Consider the following 21,290-nt stretch of genomic DNA (forward strand, 5'->3'; position numbering starts at 1 on the left):
GACGTTGCCGTTGGTTTGTCCCCGGCACCGAGGTATTTACCAAGGTAATGGCCGAAATAATCATCCCGTACTTGGACGATCTCCTTATAAAGGCGAGGTCCAGGGAGCAGTTGTTCGGCGGAGTAGCACTATCTCGGGAAGTGCTACAACAGCACGGCTGGATTCTGAATGTTCCACAGTCGCAGCTGGTTCCTACGATGCGTCTACTGTTCCTGAGTATGGTTCTGGACACAGAACAGGATAAAAAGGGTTTCTCCCGGAGGAGAAGTCCAAGGAGTTGTCGTCTCTAGACAGAGACCTCCTAATACGTATACAGGTGTCGGTGCATCAATGCACGCGAGCCCTGGGAAGGATGGTAGCTTCTTACGAAGAAATTCCATTCGCCAGGTCCCATACAAGGATTTTCCAGTGGGATCTGTTGGACATGTGGTGCGGGTCGCATCTTCAGATGCATCGGCGGATAACCCTGTCTCCAAGGGCCAGGGTGTTGCTGTGGTGGTGGCTGCAGAGTGCTCATCTTCTAGGGGGGCCGCAGATTCGGCATACAGGACTGGGTCCTGGTGACCACGGATGCCAGCCTTCGAGGCTGGGGGGCAGTCACACAGGGAAGAAACTTCCAAGGCTATGGAAAAGTAAGGAGACTTCCCTACACATAAATATTCTGGAACTAAGGGCCATGTACAATGCCCTAAGTCAGGCTAGACCCCTGCTTCAACACCGGCCGGTGCTGATCCAGTCAGACAACATCACGGCGGTCGCTCATGTAAACGACAGGGCGGCACAAGAAGCAGGATGGCGATGGCAGAAGCCACAAGGATTCTCCGATGGGCGGAAAATCATGTGTTAGCACTGTCAGCAGTGTTCATTCCCGGAGTGGACAACTGAGAAGCAGACTTTCTCAGAAGACACGACCTCCACCCGGGAGAGTGGGGACTTCATCCAGAAGTCTTCCAAATGACTGTTCACCGTTGGGAAAGGCCACAGGTGGACATGATGGCGTCCCGCCTCAACTAAAAGTTACAAAGATATTGCGCCAGGTCAAGGACCCTCAGGCGATAGCTGTGGACGCTCTGGTAACACCGTGGGTGTACCAGTCGGTGTATGTGTTCCCTTCTCTGCCTCTCTTACCCAGGGTAATGAGAATAATAAGAAGGAGAGGAGTAAGAACTATACTCATTGTTCCGGGTGGGCCAAGAAGAGCTTGGTAACCAGAACTCCAAGAAATTATCTCAGAGGACCCATGTCCTCTGCCGCTCATACAGGACCTGCTGCAGCAGGGGGCCTGTCTGTTCCAAGACGTACCGTGGCTGCGTTGGACGGCATGGCGGTTGAACGCCGGATCCTGAAGGAAAAGGGAATTCCGGAGGAAGTTATCCCTACGCTATTTAAAGCTAGGAAAGAAGTGAACGCTAACCATTATCACCGCATATGAAGGAAATATGTTGCGTACTGTGAGGCCAGGAAGGCCCCAAAGGAGAAATTTCAGCTAGGTCGATTTCTGCACTTCCTACAGTCAGAGGTGACTGTGGGCCTACAATTGGGTTCCATTAAGGTCCAGATTTCGGCTCTATCGATTTTCTTCCAAAATGGAACTGGCTTCACTGCCTGAAGTTCAGACTTTTGTTAAGGGAGGGCTGCATAGTCAGCCCCCGTTTGGGCCTCCAGTGGCACCGTGGGATCTCAACGTGGTGTTGGATTTCCTGAAGTCGCATTGGGTTGAGCCACTTAAATCCGTGGAGCTATAATACCTCACGTGGAAAGTGGTCATTCTGTGGGCCTTGGCGTCGGCCAGGCGTGTATCAGAATTGACAAAAGCCCTTATCTGTATTTTATATGGGAAAGGCGAAATTGAGGACTCGTTCCCAATTCCTTCCTGAGGTGGTATCAGTTTTTTCATGTGAACCAACCTATTGTGGTGCCTGTGGCTACTTGGGACTTGGAGGATTCCAAGTTACTGGACGTAGTCAGGGCCCTGAAAAGTATATGTTTCCAGGACAGCTGGAGTCAGGAAGACTGACTCGCTATTTATCCTGTATGCACCCAACAAGCTGGGTGCTCCTGCTTCTAAGCAGACGATTGCTCGCTGGATCTGTAGCACGATTCAACTTGCACATTCTGCGGCTGGACTGCCGCACCCTAAATCTGTAAAAGCCCATTCCACGAGGAAAGTGGGCTCTTCTTGGGCGGCTGCCCGAGGGGTCTCGGCTTTACAACTTTGCCGAGCTGCTACTTGGTCAGGGGCAAACACGTTTGCAAACTTCTACAAATTTGATACCCTGGCTGAGGAGGACCTTGAGTTCTCTCATTCGGTGCTGCAGAGTCATCCGCACTCTCCCGCCCGTTTGGGAGCTTTGGTATAATCCCCATGGTCCTTACGGAGTCCCCAGCATCCACTAGGACGTCAGAGAAAATAAGATTTTACTCACCGGTAAATCTATTTCTCGTAGTCCGTAGTGGATGCTGTGCGCCCGTCCCAAGTGCGGACTGTCTGCATTACTTGTATATAGTTATCGTTAACTAAAAGGGTTATTGTTGAGCCATCTGTTGAGAGGCTCTGTTATGTTCATACTGTTAACTGGGTATCATATCACGAGTTATACGGTGTGATTGGTGTGGCTGGTATGAGTCTTACCCGGGATTCAAAATCCTTCCTTATTGTGTCAGCTCTTCCGGGCACAGTATCCTAACTGAGCTCTGGAGGAGGGTCATAGTGGGAGGAGCCAGTGCACACCAGGTAGTCCTAAATCTTTCTTAGCTGTGCCCAGTCTCCTGCGGAGCCGCTATTCCCCATGGTCCTTACGGAGTCCCCAGCATCCACTACGGACTACGAGAAATAGATTTACCGGTGAGTAAAATCTTATTTCTCTGACGTCCTAGTGGATGCTGGGGACTCCGTAAGGACCATGGGGAATAGCGGCTCCGCAGGAGACTGGGCACATCTAAAGAAAGCTTTAGGATCACCTGGTGTGCACTGGCTCCTCCCCCTATGACCCTCCTCCAAGCCTCAGTTAGATTTCTGTGCCCGACGAGAAGGGTGCACACTAGGGGCTCTCCTGAGCTCTTTGTGAAAGTTTTAGTTTAGGTTTATAATTTCAGTGAGACCTGCTGGCAACAGGCTCACTGCATCGAGGGACTAAGGGGAGAAGAAGCGAACTCACCTGCGTGCAGAGTGGATTGGGCTTCTTAGGCTACTGGACATTAGCTCCAGAGGGACGATCACAGGTTCAGCCTGGATGGGTCACCGGAGCCGCGCCGCCGTCCCCCTTACAGAGCCAGAAGAGCGAAGAGGTCCGGAAAAATCGGCGGCAGAAGACGATCCTGTCTTCAGATAAGGTAGCGCACAGCACCGCAGCTGTGCGCCATTGCTCTCAGCACACTTCACACTCCGGTCACTGAGGGTGCAGGGCGCTGGGGGGGGCAGCGCCCTGAGACGCAATAAATCGATAAAAAACCTTATATGGCTAAAATAAATGCATCACATATAACTCCTGGGCTATATGGATGCATTTAACCCCTGCCAAAACATACAGAAAAAGGATGATAAGGACGCCGAGAAAGGGGCGGAGCCTATCTCCTCAGCACACTGGCGCCATTTTCCCTCACAGCTCAGTTGGAGGGAAGCTCCCTGGCTCTCCCCTGCAGTCACTACACTACAGAAAGGGGTTAAAAAAGAGAGGGGGGCACAAATTAGGCGCAGTATATAACAATACAGCAGCTATAAAGGGAAAAACACTTATATAAGGTTATCCCTGTATATATATATATATAGCGCTCTGGTGTGTGCTGGCAAACTCTCCCTCTGTCTCCCCAAAGGGCTAGTGGGGTCCTGTCCTCTATCAGAGCATTCCCTGTGTGTGTGCTGTGTGTCGGTACGTTGGTGTCGACATGTATGAGGAGAAAAATGATGAGGAGACGGAGTAGAGTGTCTGAAATAGTGTTGTCACCCCCTAGGGGGTCGACACCTGAGTGGATGTACTGTTGAAATTGCGTGACAGTGTCAGCTTTGTATAAAAGACAGGGGTTGACATGAGACAGCCGGCTACTCAGCTTGTGCATGTCCAGACGTCTCATACAGGGGCCCTAAAGCGCCCGTTACCTCAGATACAGACGCCGACAAGGGTACTGACTCCTGTGTCGACGGTGAAGAGACAACCGTGATTTCCAATAGGGCCACACATTGCATGATTGAGGCAATGGAAAAAGTTTACACTTTTCTGATAATATGAATACCACCAAAAAAAGGGGTATTATGTTTGGTGAGGAAAAACTTCCTGTAGTTTTCCTGAATCTGAGAAATAAAATGAGGTGTGTGATGATGCGTGGGTTTCCCCCCGATAACAATTGATAATTTCTAAAAAGTTATTGGCAGTATACCTTTTCCCGCCAGAGGTTAGGGTGCGTTGGGAAACACCCCCTAGGGTGGATAAAGCGCTCACACGCTTGTAAAAACAAGGGCTCTACCCTCTCCTGAGATGGCCGCCCTTAAGGATCCTGCTGATAGAAAGCAGGAGCGTATCCTAAAATGTATTTACACACATACTGGTGTTATACTGCGACCAGCAATCGCCTCAGCCTGGATGTGCAGTGCTGGGTTGGCGTGGTCGGATTCCCTGACTGGAAATATGATATCCTAGATAAGGACAGTATATTATTGCCTATAGAGCAATTAAAAGATGCATTTCTATATATGCATGATGCACAGCGGAATATTTGCCGACTGGCATCAAGTATAAGTGCGTTGTCCAATTATTCCAGTAAAGTGGTCAGGTGATGCGGATTCCAAACGGCATTTGGAAGTATTGCCTTAAAAGAGGGGATGTACCCCAGGTCGCCTCTCAAAATAAGACGCCGTATTATCAGGCGCAGTCCTGGTTGGCAAGCGGACAAAAGGGTTCCTCTTTTCTGCTCGTGACAGAGGGAGGGGAAAATGGCTGCAGAGATCAGCCAGTTCAAAGGAACAGAAACCCTTTTCCGCCTCTGCCAAGCCCTCAGTATGACGCTAGGGCTTTACAAGTTCAGGCACGGTGGGGTCCCGTTCTCAATGAATTTCAGTGCGCAGTGGGCTCACTCGCAAGTAGACCCCTGGATCCTTCAGATAATATTTCAGGGGTACAAATTGGAATTCGAGACGTATTCCCCTCGCCGTTTCCAAAAGTCTGTTTTACCGACGTCTCCCGCTGACAGGGAGGCAGTTTTGGAAGCCATTCACAAGCTGTATTCCCAGCAGGTGATAATCAAGGTACCCCTCCTGCAACAGGGAACGGGGTATTATTCCACACTATTGTGGTACCGAAGCCAGACGGCTCGGTGAGACCGATTTTAAAATCTAAAATCTTTGAACACTTGCATACAGAGGTTCAAATTCAAAATTGAGTCACTCAGAGCAGTGATTGCAAACCTGGAAGAAGGGGACTACATGATGTCTCGGGACATCAAGGATGCTTACCTTCATGTCAAAATTTACCCTTCTCACCAAGGGTATTTCAGGTTATGGTACAGAACTGTATCAGTTCGGTCGCTGCCGTAGGGGTGGTCCACGGCACCCCGGGTCTTTACTGAAGTAATGACCGAAATGATGCTATTCCTTCGAAGGAAGGGAATTTTAGTTATCCTTTACTTGGACGATTCCCTGATAAGGGTAAGATCCAGGGAACAGTTGGAGATCGGTGTAGCACTATATCAGGTAGTGTTGCGGCAGCACGATTGGATTTTCAATATTCCAAAATCGCAGCTGATTCCGACGACTTGTCTTCTGTTCCTAGGGATGATTCTGGACATAGTCCAGAAAGAAGGTGCTTTTCCCGGAGGAGAAAGCCAGGGAGTTATCCGAGCTAGTCAGGAACCTCCTAAAACCGAACCAAGTCTCAGTGCATCAATGCACAAGGGTTCTGGGTAAAAATGGTGGCTTCCTACGAAGCAATCCCATTCGGCAGATTCCACGCACAGTGGAACCTTCTGGACAAATGGTCCGGGTCGCATCTTCAGATGCTTCAGCGGATAACCCTGTCACCAGGGACAAGGGTATCCCTCCTGTGGTGGTTGCAGAGTGCTCATCTTCTAGAGGGCCGCAGATTCGGCATTCGGGACTGGGTCCTGGTGGCCACGGATGCCAGCCTGCGAGGCTGGGGAGCAGTCACACAGGGAAGGAATTTCCAGGGCTTATGGTCAAGCCTGGAGACATCTCTTCATATAAACATTCTGGAACTAAGGGCCATTTACAATGCCCTAAGTCAAGCGAAACCCCTGCTTCAGGGTCAGGCGGTATTGATCCAATCGGACAACATCACGTCAGTCGCCCACGTAAACAGACAGGGCGGCACGAGAAGCAGGAGGGCAATGGCAGAAGCTGCAAGGATTTTAGCTGGGCGGAAAATCATGTGATAGCACTGTCAGCAGTGTTCATTCCGGGAGTGGACAACTGGGAAGCAGACTTCCTCAGCAGACACGACATTCACCCGGGAGAGTGGGGACTTCACCCAGAAGTCTTCCACCTGATTGTAAACGTTGGGAAAAACAAAAGGTGGACATAATGGCGTCCCGTCTAAACAAAAAACTAGACAGATATTGCGCCAGGTCAAGGGACCCTCAGGCAATAACGGTGGACGCTCTGGTAACACCGTGGGTGTACCAGTCAGTGTATGTGTTCCCTCCTCTGCCCCTCATACCAAAAGTACTGAGAATCATAAGAAGGAGAGGAGTAAGAACTATACTCGTGGTTCCGGATTGGCCAAGAAGGACTTGGTATCCGGAACTTCAAGAGATGCTCACGGACGAACCGTGGCCTCTACCTCTAAGAAAGGACCTGCTCCAGCAAGGGCCTTGTCTGTTCCAAGGCTTACCGCGGCTGCGTTTGACGGCATGGCGGTTGAATGCCGGATCCTGAAGATCCCTACCCTGGTCAAGGCCAGGAAAGACGTAACCGCAAAACATTATCACCGCATTTGGCGAAAATATGTTGCGTGGGGTGAGGCCAAGAAGGCCCCTACAGAGGAATTTCAACTGGGTCGTTTCCTCCATTTCCTGCAAACAGGACTGTCTATGGGCCTAAAATTAGGGTCCATTAAGGTTCAAATTTCGGCCCTGTCGATTTTCTTCCAAAAAGAACTGGCTTCAGTGCCTGAAGTTCAGACATTTGTAAAAGGGGTGCTGCATATACAGTCTCCTTTTGTGCCTCCAGTGGCACCTTGGGGATCTCAATGTTGTGTTGAGTTTCCTAAAGTCACATTGGTTTGAACCACTCACCACTGTATACTTAAAATATCTCACATGGAAGTGACGAGTTAGCCCTGGTTTCAGCCAGGCGTGTGTCAGAATTGGCGGCTTTATCATATAAAAGCCCTTACTTAATATTTCATTCTGAAAGGGCAGAATTGAGGACTCGTCCTCAAATTTTCTACCTAAGGTGGTTTCTGCATTTCACATGAACCAACCTATTGTGGTGCCTGCGGCTACTAAGGACTTGGAGGATTCCAAGTTGCTTGACGTGGTCAGGACCCTGAAAATACATGTTTCCAGGACGGCTGGAGTCAGAAAATCTGACTCGCTGTTTATCCTGTATGCACCCAACAAACTGGGAGCTCCTGCTTCTAAGCAGACGATTGCTCGTTGGATTTGTAGTACAATTCAGCTTGCACATTCTGTGGCAGGCCTGCCACAGCCAAAAATCTTAAAATGCCCACTCCACAAGGAAGGTGGGCTCATCTTGGGCAGCTGCCCGAGGGGTCTCGGCTTTACAACTTTGCCGAGCAGTTACTTGGTCAGGAGCAAATACGTTTGTAAAATTCTACAAATTTGATACCCTGGCTAAAGAGGACCTGGAGTTCTCTCATTTGGTGCTGCAGAGTCATCCGCACTCTCCCGCCCGTTTGGGAGCTTTGGTATAATCCCCATGGTCCTTACGGAGTCCCCAGCATCCACTAGGACGTCAGAGAAAATAAGAATTTACTTACCGATAATTCTATTTCTCGTAGTCCGTAGTGGATGCTGGGCGCCCATCCCAAGTGCGGATTGTCTGCAATACTGGTACATAATTATTGTTACCAAAAAATTCGGGTTATTGTTGTAGTGAGCCATCTTTTCTAGAGGCTCCTCTATTATCATGCTGTTAACTGGGTTCAGATCACAAGTTGTACAGTGTGATTGGTGTGGCTGGTATGAGTCTTACCCGGGATTCAAAATCCTTCCTTATTGTGTACGCTCGTCCGGGCACAGTATCCTAACTGAGGCTTGGAGGAGGGTCATAGGGGGAGGAGCCAGTGCACACCAGGTGATCCTAAAGCTTTCTTTAGATGTGCCCAGTCTCCTGCGGAGCCGCTATTCCCCATGGTCCTTACGGAGTCCCCAGCATCCACTACGGACTACGAGAAATAGAATTATCGGTAAGTAAATTCTTATTTTTTTCTCAAAACCAGAATCTTGTTTAAATATTTCTTAGTATTCCTCCAAATCCTGCTATCCGAGCTTTCCTTTCTTAGTACAACGTTAAGATTATTGCACCACAAAAGCCTGACAAATTTGGTACAGTACATCCAGTGTTGATTAAATAGTTGTAATGGAAAACATGAACTTTGTTTTATTCATTGATGCTTTTGTCTGATTTGTCTTGTTCCTACCTTTTAAGGTCAGTTTTAACATCAGCTATAGTAGGGGACAAGTCCATCTAAATGGATTCCCTGCAAACAGGGGAGTTTCAAGAATAACCTGTAAAATGGACTTAGGTAAGTGGTTAGCATCATATAAAAAGTGTTTGCATGTTGTATTTTGTGGGACATATGTAATATATTTATATTAGTAAACAGTATTAGAGACATGTAAACATTTACTTCCATATTAGTATATTAGATGCAGTATATTTCTGATGAGAATAAACACGCAGATACATTATGGGGAATCCTGTTTTTTTTAATGCCAGTAGAAAGATCCTTATAGTTGTTGAGCATTGCTGTTTGGTAAGGACAAAGTATATTCCATGACCATAGCTATATTTGTGTTGACATCTCATTTAGTGTATCTACTGAGACTAGGTGCAAAAACCAATTTAGCTAGGGCCTCTCTGTATTGTTGAGAATATATGACCCATGCTCTGTGTTTTAGCCAAAGTAAACAGGTAAAGAGAAACCTGCTTCTGTTACTAGTTGTGGTATGCCTGGGGCAAAATGGTGACCTAGCTTAAAGAGATTTGTGCCTACTGATGGTTGGCATAAAGTTTAAAGGTGACCTCTTATCTGGATTAATAAATTTAGGGTGGAATTCACTTCAGAGTGCTTCTGGAAAAGTTACTCAGTGACCAGCATTTTTACTCACACCCCTTCACAGAAGTGTTCAGGCACCTGAAAAGTCTGCCTACTGTAATAAGCAATAACATATTCAGCTGGGCATCACACTGAATTGAAATACCCCCCTTAAACTGTTGAATAAAACTAAAGCTGGTAATTGTATTACCCTTTGAGTGCTGCATGCTTGGAAAAAAAATTATCAATACAAAACATACCCAAATATTGTCATGTGCATAGGAGTTGCATGTGAAATATTGCTGTCAGAATCTGACATTGATTGATGTGTGCCTGATTCAGAGGCGGGCGCAATGCTGATGGTTACGCAGTTGAGTGATTATTTTTATAACGCATGCATGAATACTACTGACAAACCCTATGGTGCATGTGTTCCCATAAGTGTAGGCAGAGACCACTGTTGCGTACTGAGTTGCTGGCGTTAGAACTGGCACCGCAAAACCTATTTGCATTCTTAAACGGTGACTAGGAGGTGGCCTGAAGTGAACCCAAAAAAAGGCAGTCTCATTGGCGTGTTATGGACATGTCGGTGATTGCGGCTGCGTTCCCACACACAGAGCTGCAGCCATGTTTACAGGAATTTCAGAAGGAGCCACTGCGTCTGCCATAGGCTGCTGCAAGTGCAGATAGTGGCGTGTTCAGAACCTGCTCTGCCCACGGGCATTGAAAGTGGGAGTCTCAGGACTTGCACACACTAGTACACAAGTGGAAGCTGAAACTAGCATCTGTATATTATTGCCGATGTGACTAGGCAAAAAGTCACAGCCGCTCATGCATTAGTGGCCACTTCTGAATAAGGCTTTATGTCTGAAATACTTCACACCCACCCATTATCTCCTAAACACAACTATGTCACTGATACACCTTCCCCTATTAAAGTTTTGGTCGCCTGTCACGGTAAAAAGAAGCAACAGTCATTAACAGCGGTGGGTGTTTGGGAGTAGACATGTATACATATTGGGAGTTTACTTAACAAAAGAGCTGAAAAATAATTTTCGAGGGGTTATTTTTGCAATTCGCGCCTAATGTGTATACATGTTTTATAGATTTTTTTCCCCATAAGCTGGTCTTAGAAAAGACAAAAATGTGTAGACCTGCGCTAATAAAAGATATATTATAGAAGGTTATATAACACTGGTAGGGCAGTAAGTGTCAAGACATGTTCTTAATAATAAGAAGAAGCATTTAATATCAATTGTAAAAAAACAAATGCAAAATTTTATATTTATATATACATATAGTGACAAAGAAGCTGTGTTGGTGAAGGACTCGGGTTTTGTCCACTACCAGGGCCGTAACTAGGTGTGTGCAGAGTGTGCCACTGCACAAAGTGCTGCAGGATAGGGGGCACTGTTAGCACCACTTGTAGCTTACCCCCTTTTTGAAGTCCAGCATCTCTTGGCCACCCCTGTCGCCTTCCTACACCCCTTCCGTTCCTAATACATATACAACATTCATGAACTTAACCTTAGAGCGCTTTGTTTTTCAGTCACACTTTCCTTTATTACATTTCAAGATGCTTTCATACCCACTGCATGTGGCATTGCAGAGCTATCTGCCATTACATAGAAAGCTATAGAATTCTAACTAGTTGAAATTTTCAGTTATCAATGAGTTGGATGTAACTGTCAACATTTCAAAAAGTAATTAGCAGTTTAGCAGCTCTTCCAACACACCCATGAAGTGGCTGCCTAATTTCGTTTTTTTTTTGTTGTTTTTTTCTGGGGTGTCGCCAGTAGCCCTAATCCCCAGCTTTGCTTTCTGTAGTTATAATGGGTTATATTTTTTCTGTGCAGGGTAAATACTAGTTGCTTTTGCATGTAACCCACAAATGTTAGCTTTATTTTTATACTGCAATTTAGATTTCAGTTTGAAAACATCCCACCCAAATCTAAATCTGTCTGAACGTATTACATCTGCCCCACCTGCAATGCAACATGGTTTAGCCCAGTTGCTTGCTTTTTTGCTTTACTTACAAAGATGAATCAGGCCCTTTGTGTAGTCCCACAAAGGGCCTGTACAAAAAGTGTCGGCTATAATCTATAATCTTGCCAGTTCTGATGAGTGTGTCACCTCAGAGAAGAGAGAAAACAGTGACTGTAGTGTTGTACTGTATGTTCTGTAAGTGTAAATTTACAGATTTATGTAAACATTTTTTTATCAATTATGTTCTTTAGAATATTCAGAATGCAAACATGTTTGAAACTGGATCTTATATAGATTATACACATATATAGACACACACGCACCCACATACATACATACAAACATACACACACAAATATATAAAATTAACAAAAAATTATTGATCTTAAAAGACAGATAATAAAAAGGAACAAGCTTACAGCTATACAGTTTTGATGTTTAGCTTGAGTCCTCTGCTTCTGCTTTTGTTTGGTGTCCTTCAGATAAAATGGGAAAAATGTCCAGGTCGTAGCAGCTTGTGCGGCACACAGGACAAACGCTGTTCATCTGTAGCCATTGTGTCAGGCAAGGGACATGGAAGTGGTGGCAGGATGATACATCCATTTCCATTCCAACTTCAATGTTAGACAAGCAGATGGTACAGTACTCTACCTCCTCTCCTTCTGCAACAGTGCGTCTGCTGTTTGTGGGCAGAATGGGCCTCAGGATGTTCTTCAACCTCAGGAGTGCAGCACTTCGTGCATCTGCCCGGTTTTCAGTGGCACTGGGCTCTTTTCTTTCTGCTGATGATGGTCCAGCTCTTCCTCTTCCAGATGATGGGGCAGTTGTTCCTCTTCCTGATGATGGTCCACTATTGGATGGTCTGCAGCGTCCTGATCTTAGCCATATCTCACTGATGTTATGATTTGTGCCTCCATTTCCAAGCAGCTGGGCTAACTCCCTTCAGCTCATTGTAGCTGGTGACAGTAGCTGTAAAACAAACTAAAAATAATAAAAAGTAAGAAAAAATACTGATGTGATTGTGCATTAAGATCGGGTCACTGGTGAATCGCTGGCAGCAAATACTGGTAAAAGAATTACCCAGTCCCCTGTTGGCATTTTTATGGTCGGGATGCCGGTGTCAGTCATGTAACCACCAGCATCCCGTATCACACCCCATATGAAATACAATACAGACACTAAGGTGGTGCCTATAGCGTTGTAAGTCTTATACTCCTTCATTGGGCAAAAGTGGCATATAATGGGGATTATTCAGTTGCGGTTGGAGTTACTGTTGCTGCTGCTTACATAGCAGAAGCAGCGATACCACTAATATGGTAATGCAGCAGGAGGCGTCACGACTCCTGCATGCATTACTGATCCGAGCTGCATCCTAAAATGCAGTATCAGATCATCTTCAACACTATCAGCTGGCTGCTTGACCCTTGGAATCACACAAGCCGGCCACCATAGCTGCAACTTAGAGGCCAGGAAATCTTAGGTCAAATAGCTTGTGTGCTTTGGATCATTGTCTTGCTGCATGACCCACGTTCTCTTGAGATGGAGCTCATGGACAGATGTCCTGACATTTTCCTTTAGAATATTCTGGTATAATTCAGAATTTATTGTCCCATCAATGATGGAAAGTCGTCCTCGGCCAGATGCAGCAAAACAAGCCCAAACCATGATATCACCACCACCACCGTGTTTCACAGATGGTATGAGGTTTTTATGCTAGAATGCAGTGTTCTACTTTCTCCAAACACCACTAGGTAGCTGCAGCACCCGGCTACTTCTCACATATATAGCCAGGCAGCACTGCAGCTTCCCATCCCTTGGTATTTTCCGACCCTCCCGGCTTCCTCTTCTGTGTCCGCAGCATCTGAAGAGTTGCAGTGTTTGTACAGGAGGAGGCTGGAGGAAGCTGTTGCTCTGGGGCAACGTAAGTATAACCTGGCACACACACACACAACCCTCCCTACCCCAGCGTATTGTGTAAAAGGGGGTTCTGCGTGTTGTAATGAGTCAAAGGGGGCTCTGCCTGGCATAATGTGTAAAAGGGGGCTCTGCCTGGCGTAATGTGTAAAAGGGGCTCTACCTGGTGTAATGTATATGTGATACTACTGTGTGGCGTAATCTGAGTAATTGAGACTACTATGCAGCGTGATTTGAATTGGATTATTTTGTAACCACCCTCCTTCTTCATGAAGCCATGCCCCTACATTGTTGTCGCGCACCTTATATGAGGGGGCTGGGGCACAAATTTACTTTCAGGCTCAGGGCACCAAATTGTCTAGTTACAGCTCTGTCCATTACCTTTTATTTCCTCAGGATGAATGCAGACCAGTAACCATCACACAGTAGTTGTTCACGGCCCTATTATTATCAAACAGAGATCTGCCTAGTCACTGACCAGGTTTCCCGGTGTTGGTCGTAGAGATAAATGTCCCCATCTTAAATGACAATTTTACATACATAGCCCTTAAAAATTGTTCATCATGCTGAAATTTAAATAAAATATAACCTCACAGGATTGTCCTTTTCAATGTTCCAGTATACTTTATGTAAGAAGTCTGAAAGTTATTATCTGCAGTGTGGAACTACAAGTCCCAGAAATATACCATCGGACCAGCAAGCAAAAAGAAGCTGTTTAATTAACAGAGAATCTGGCTTAAAATAAAGGTTCCCAGGTCCGGCAGCTGTATATGTAGTCATCCAATAAATTTGGGCTTCCTACTTAAAACTGCAGCACCCCTCTCACAGATAGCTGGACCAGTCCCAGGCTCAGCAAACATCATTGTTGCCACCTGGTGAGGGGAGGCATTTGATATGCCGGCTCTCGGGATCCCGGCGCTCAACATACCGACGCCGGAATCCCAACAGCCAGTATACCATCAACTATTCTCCCTTTTAGGGTGTCCACGACACCCCTAGAGAGAGAATAAATATCATGGCGCACGTAGCGAGCCCGCAATGGGCTCTGTTGCGCTCACCCCGCTGCCTGCATGCCGGCAGTCGGGATCCCGGCGCTGGGGTCCCAAGCGATGGCATAACATACTACACCCCTGGTGAGTATATCTCCTGTGCTGTGCAGCACTAAGGAGTCTCTTGTCCAGTGTCACCACACAAATAACCCGGGTCAGCGTGCAGTGTGAAAGCGCAATAGCTGAAATCCCGGGTCGCCCGACCCGGCAATTCAACCGGGAATAAAGCGGGTTGAATACCGGGTCAATGGCAGCGTAAACGGGTTCATTACAACAGGTAGAGGTGGCACGGAGATGAGCTCATCTCCCAGCTCCGCCCTCCGCTGCTATGGCAACCTGCTGGGCATATTCCTGAGTCAGGAAAGCCAGCGGTAGCGTCCAATGCCGGATCCCACCAGGGAAGGACCCGTTTCCAATTCCCGTGTGGGATCCGGCATTGGAGATGTGAAAGGGGTATAATATAGCCTCCCAGTGTATTTCTGGCAGATATCAGGAAAAAGCTGGCACAGTCCAGAGGGTATAATAGGTATTTCTCTGAGTGCAGAGGAAATTTTCTTTCATTCTTAAACTGTTGTTGAACTTGTTAACACTCTGCTCTTTTCACTTACAATTTGCTATGTTGGGACTCATGATACAGTAGAGAGGGGCCACCTGTACAATGTACTATTGTGAGGATAGGGTAGTGATTACATTTAGTGCTGTCCCAAGTGTGTACATGAAGTGGTCTACATTAAAATGACATTTAAGTTATAAGAATATCATTACAGGTTGAGTATCCCATATCCAAATATTCAGAAATTCTGAATATTCCGAAATACAGAGTTTTTTGAGAGAGTGAGATAGTGAAACCTTTCTTTTCTGATGGCTCAATGTATACAAACTGTGTTTAATACGCAAAGTTATTAAAAATATTGTATTAAATTACCTTCAGGCTGTGTGTATAAGGTGTATATGAAATATAAATGAGTTGTGTGTATGTACACAAACTTTGTTTAATGCACAGTTATCAAAAATATTAGCTAAAATGACCTTCAGGCTGTGTGTATAAGGTGTATATGAAACATAAATGCATTCTGTGCTTAGACTTGGGTCCCATCGCCATGATATCTCATTATGGTATGTGATTATTCCAAAATACGGAAAAATCCGATATCCAAAATACTTCTGGTCCCAAGCATTTTGGATAAGGGATACTCAACCTATATAACATTTAAGGGAAAACAAAAAAGAAACCTAACTTACAGTGGAGAATATGGAGCTCTGGAGTGTGACATGTAATCTATTAAGCCTTGAAGGGCCGTATCCTACCTGTATAGTGTATACATATTGTACTGTGTGTGTATATATGTGTATATATATATATATATATATATATATATATATATTAGTTACATTGTTAGTGAGGTTGAAAAGAGGCAAAGTGCCCGTCGGGTTCAACCTGTATTCTCTGTTAAGATGTTCATATTATAATGCATCTGCTGAAGTAATGGTTTAGTACCAATTGACAACTATGATTGTTAACACTCCCAGATATTAATGTCACTATGTTAAAAGCTATAACCCTGTATACTTTTTCCAGTTAAAAATGTGTCCAGTCCGTTCTTAAATGCATTTACAGAGTCTGCCATTATTACTTTCTCTGGCAGGGAGTTCCAAATCATTATTACCTTGAAGAATTTGTACGTGTATGGAATTTTCTCTCCTCTAGCCTCAGCGAGTGCCCACATGTCCTATACAGAGTTCTTTTAATAAACAAATCCCCAGCTAACTCCTTGTAATGACCCTTTACATATTTGAAGATATTAATAATGTCTCCTCTTAGATGCCTCTTTTCTAGTGTATACATATTTAACCTAGTAAGCCTTTCCTCATACTCCAGTGTCTCTACCCCTTTAATCAATTTAGTAGCTCGCCTTTGAAGTCTTTCTAATTCCCCAATATCTTTTTTTATAATATGATGCCCAAAACTGAACACAATATTCAAGATGTGGACGTACCAATGATTTGTACAGTGGCAGGATTACATACTCGTCCCTTGTCTCAATGACCCGTTTTATGCACGCAAGCACTTTGCTTGCCTTTTTTGCTGCATTTTGACATTGTGTACTGTTATTAAGCGTATTATCTATGAGCACCCCCAAATCTTTTTCCACCACAGTTACCCCTATATTTTACCCATTTAGAATGTAGGATGCATGTGTGCTTTTTGTCCCAAAATGCATAACTTTGCATGTTTCTATATTGAACCTCATTCCCCATTTAGACGCCCAGGTTTCAAGTTTAAATAAGTCATTCTGTAGAGACTCCACATCACTTTCTGATATAATTACCTTGCACAGTTTAGTATCATCTGCAAAGACTGACACTGTGCTTTCTAGGCCTATTCCTAGATCATTGATAAATATATTGAATAGTAGAGGGCCAAGTACGGACCCACTACTTGTTGTACTCTGTTATCCAGCCAATTACCTATCCATGTACAAATAGTATATCTTTGGCCAAGTTCCCTTAATTTGATGATCAGTCTCCTGTGAGGCACTGTATTGAAGGCTTTTGCAAAATCTGAATACACCACATCCACCGATTTTCCCTTGGCAAGATTCTCACTCACTTCCTTGTAGAAGCTAATTAAGTTAGTTTGACATGATCTGCCCCTTATAAACCCATGTTGACTTGCTAATAATCTTATTAACCTGCAGATAATCCTCTATGCTATCCCTCAAAATACCTTCCAATATTTTACCCACTATAGAGGTTAAACTATTGGTCTATAGTTACCAGGATTATTTTTAGTTCCCTTTTTAAATAAAGGCACTACCTTAGCTATGCGCCAATCCTTTGGTACCATGCCTGATGTAATTGAACTATGGAAAATCAAGTATAGTGGTTTTGCTAGCTGCGACCTAGGCTCCATAATAACCCTCGGATGAAAACCATCTGGGCCTGGTGATTTATTCATCTTTATGTTGCTTAGTCTCTCCAGGACTACTCCCTCACTTAAACAAGCATCAAGCCAAGAGTCAGATATCTATCTTAAACTGTAATACTTTTGGTATCGGTGCTTACAATAATATTCTGCAAAGCTGCGTATCTTTCAAATTAAATACTTATTACCTGCACATTCTTGCAATGCAGGTAATATGTTTTTTTCCTCTGGACTAATTGGTTAGGTTACGCTGATAGGAAGTTTTATTAATTGTAATTAATAATCTTTGTTCCAGGGGAATATGGAGCATCCAGTGAGCATCATAACCTGACACGCAAAGCTTTGGTCAGCATACGTCTGCTTGTTCTACACATGTCCAAGAATTCCAGTACTGGAGTTACAAGAATCATTGTTCAGCATGAAGTGATAGCAATAGATGGCAATAAGGTAATCAAAACTCTTAAAGCCTTCTGTTAGTTTGCGCATAAGCTGTGTACTACTTGCCTATTGTTTTTAAGCAATTAAAGTTCTACTAAAATGAAAATTACCTGGGTCATTCCATTCCAAATCATCACAAAAAAAGTAACTTTTCAACCCGACTGTCTCAGATTTTCTTGAAAATTTGGTAGGATGTTAAACGACATAAAGTTACTTTCATATGTAAAATTTTAGCCCTTAGTGATAGTGCCCATGCAACAGGGTTGCAAACATGACAAAAAAATGAAAATTTATGTTTGCAAGGTCAACAACAAAAATCGTAACTTTGTAATTGTGGTAGAACTTTAATTTTGTTTTGAAGCTAAGGGGCCATAGTTTTAGATTTAAATATTTACTTCTACATTTCAAGGTTACATGATGTGACAATTGACCTTGAATATCTAAAAAAAAAACACCTTTTTTGTACCTAAAGTATGTTATACGGTTTAATACAATCTCTCTTTGGTATAAGTTTCATTTTAGGATGCCTTTAGGAACAGGAAAAAATCTGAAAATTATACATATCACACTCAATGAAATACTGATTAATTAAGTGCACAGTGATGAACTTGTGATGTCACTCTAGCGAGCCATTGACACTACTCAAATGCATTACTGTAAAGCATGTGAACTCCTTGCCAACCTGCAGTCACACACTACAATCTGCATTTAACCCTTATAATTTGAGATTCATGATTTATGTGCATGATTTGTTGACTTTCACCCTTACCGGATGTTTAGAATGTCTTAACCTAGTGTACTATACTTAAGGTTCCCTCAACACAGAATACTTCAATAATTTAAATCCAATCGAAGGTGCAGCCAAAGGATTATATTATATAGGATTGCGGTTCTAAATAGATATAGCGGCGATGTAGGACGTAGTGGAGCAATATTTTCTGTATACACATAATTTAGAGTCACACTGCGCATGGTCACGATTTTGTTTGTACAGAACTGCAGTACAACGTTAGATACAGAAATGTATGGGGCTTTCTTGTGTGGTGAATGTGATGTAAATGGGGTGGCTTAACAGATGTACGTGGATTTTGTGTCTTATGGAAGTGTCGCGGGCATGTTGCTGATAGTGGTTGCATATATAGATGCAGAATCATTCACATAGGATGCCATATTCAGACATATAATCTACATCTGCCATAGGGCTAGTGCAAGTGTTATCTAAAGATGCACTAAGCAGTATTTCAGCGTCCATGGATGCTGACAGTGGACATCTTATACTAGGTACACATTAGACGACTTGCAAATGATGCATTGTCATTAACGATTTTCCTTAAACAATATAGTGCATACACACTGCAATCTTGCAAAAGATATAGTCATTGGCCACATCTGGAAGTATGCTGTCATTGACGATATCCTCAGATTGAGCTACATGTAGGGAGATCTGAAGATGTGTACATGCTTGACGATTTGTCGTTCCGATGCGTCTGAGTCTCCCATATCTTTCACAGAATCGTCTAGCATGTAGGGTCTTTAGTCCTTGCACATTCAGAAGCATGAATGTACACCAGAGCAGGGATTGTAGCAGCATTTCATAAAGTTGCAGATGCTACTGTGACAGCAGATACAGTCACCACTGCGTCTGACTCAGAATTAGGCCCTAGAAGTAGAGACATTTATTACAGGGAGGTATATGGTTGCTGGTGATGTGGGAAATAATTTAAGGGAAGGGGAGTGGTGGGAATATGAATTACAGCATGTGATCTGCACATCAAGTGTAATAGCCTAATAAAAATAGTTTCTTTTTCATCCACTAGGGGTCACTGGAGTACTCTTGGGATATGGGCCCTCATTCCGAGTTGTTCGCTCGGTATTTTTCATCGCATCGCAATGAAAATCCGCTTAGTACGCATGCGCAATGTTCGCACTGCGACTGCGCCAAGTAACTTTGCTATGTAGAAAGTATTTTTACTCACGGCTTTTTCATCGCTCCGGCGAACGTAATGTGATTGACAGGAAATGGGTGTTACTGGGCGGAAACACGGCGTTTCAGGGGCGTGTGGCTGAAAACGCTACCGTTTCCGGAAAAAACGCAGGAGTGGCTGGAGAAACGGTGGGAGTGCCTGGGCGAACGCTGGGTGTGTTTGTGACGTCAACCAGGAACGACAAGCACTGAACTGATCGCACAGGCAGAGTAAGTCTGGAGCTACTCTGAAACTGCTAAGTAGTTAGTAATCGCAATATTGCGAATACATCGGTCGCAATTTTAAGAAGCTAAGATTCACTCCCAGTAGGCGGCGGCTTAGCGTGTGTAACTCTGCTAAATTCGCCTTGCGACCGATCAACTCGGAATGAGGGCCATGGTTCGGGAATGGCACATTTAAATATTTAAATTAGTAACTGGTTACCCCCTCCATACTCCCATAGAGACTTCAGTATTTTTCTGTGCCTCCAGTCGGGAAGGTACTAGTGGATGTCAGTTCCACAGAAAACTTCAAGGTTTTATTTTATTTTTGATTTTTCTTTTTTATACTTTATCCACATCCCTTCCCCCTTCCAAAAGGCGTGGGTCCAGGATAGTGGAAGCTGCTACACGCAGCTACTGGTGTGTCGGTCCTCTCTAAAAAGAGCACCCTCTCAGCACCGTGCGGACTACCTGCAGAATATATTTTTATTTTTTCAGCAGAGCTGACTGCAGCCTCCGTCTGCACATGGAAGCGGGACGGTGCTTAGCAGAGAAGCCCCGTCATGGCCTCCACGGGTGGTGTAGGTACTGAGCAGTTAGGCAGCTCTCACTGCCACCGCTCACTCACTTCTCTTACTTTACTATTATTTATATCATAACTGTTTATAATGATATTATCCTAAAGACTGCACCAAATCTGAATCATGGCTGTGGTCAGCCAAATACTGGGTTTTGTTCACTGTTTGTACAGTAAGACGTGTTATGTCACTCATATTGTTCTGCCATCTGGGAGGAAACTGGTGATCCAACTAAATTGCAGACTAATGCATGCTAGTTTAACTGTTAAAAGATGCAATCATTGGCCCTCATTCCGAGTCGTTCGCTCGGTAATTTTCTTCGCATCGCAGCGTTTTTCTGCTTAGTACGCATGCGCAATGTTCGCACTGCGACTGCGCCAAGTAATTTTGCTATGAAGATAGTTTTTTTACTCACGGCTTTTTCTTCGCTCCGGCGAACGTAATGTGATTGACAGGAAATGGGTGTTACTGGGCGGAAACACAGCGTTTTATGGGCGTGTGGATGAAAACGCTACCGTTTCCGGAAAAAACGCAGGAGTGGCTGGAGAAACGGAGGAGTGTCTGGGCGAACGCTGGGTGTGTTTGTGACGTCAAACCAGGAACGACAAGCACTGAACTGATCGCAGATGCCGAGTAAGTCTGAAGCTACTCTGAAACTGCTAAGTAGTTTGTAATCGCAATATTGCGAATACATCGTTCGCAATTTTAAGAAGCTAAGATTCACTCCCAGTAGGCGGCGGCTTAGCGTGTGTAACTCTGCTAAAATCGCCTTGCGAGCGAACAACTCGGAATGAGGGCCATTGTTCGCTCCCTAGAGCCCGCTCCCGGCGCCAGCCACTTAACACGGCGCCACTGTACGCTTGCAGGGGGAGCCAGCGAGCAGTCTCCGGCACTAAAGCCGCAGGGCCGCTCCCCGCCTCTCCGGCGCCCACACGCACACCTCCTCACTCCCACGGCTCACTGACAGGCGGCTCTGGAGGAGAG

The 21,290-nt window shown here is 44.8% G+C and overlaps 1 protein-coding gene across 2 annotated transcripts in view; it reads left to right on the forward strand.

Annotated features, from left to right (window-relative positions):
• Positions 1-21,290, forward strand: part of GINM1 (glycosylated integral membrane protein 1) — a 161,463-nt gene that overhangs the window by 64,139 nt on the left and 76,034 nt on the right. For both annotated transcript variants that reach the window (XM_063917510.1, XM_063917509.1), the window contains exons 3-4: positions 8,621-8,717; positions 17,401-17,552. In XM_063917510.1, the coding sequence (XP_063773580.1) occupies positions 8,621-8,717; positions 17,401-17,552 (249 nt within the window). The remainder of the gene's footprint in view (positions 1-8,620; positions 8,718-17,400; positions 17,553-21,290) is intronic.

The sequence above is a fragment of the Pseudophryne corroboree genome, chromosome 4, assembly GCF_028390025.1.
Source record: "Pseudophryne corroboree isolate aPseCor3 chromosome 4, aPseCor3.hap2, whole genome shotgun sequence".
Taxonomy (NCBI): domain Eukaryota; kingdom Metazoa; phylum Chordata; class Amphibia; order Anura; family Myobatrachidae; genus Pseudophryne; species Pseudophryne corroboree.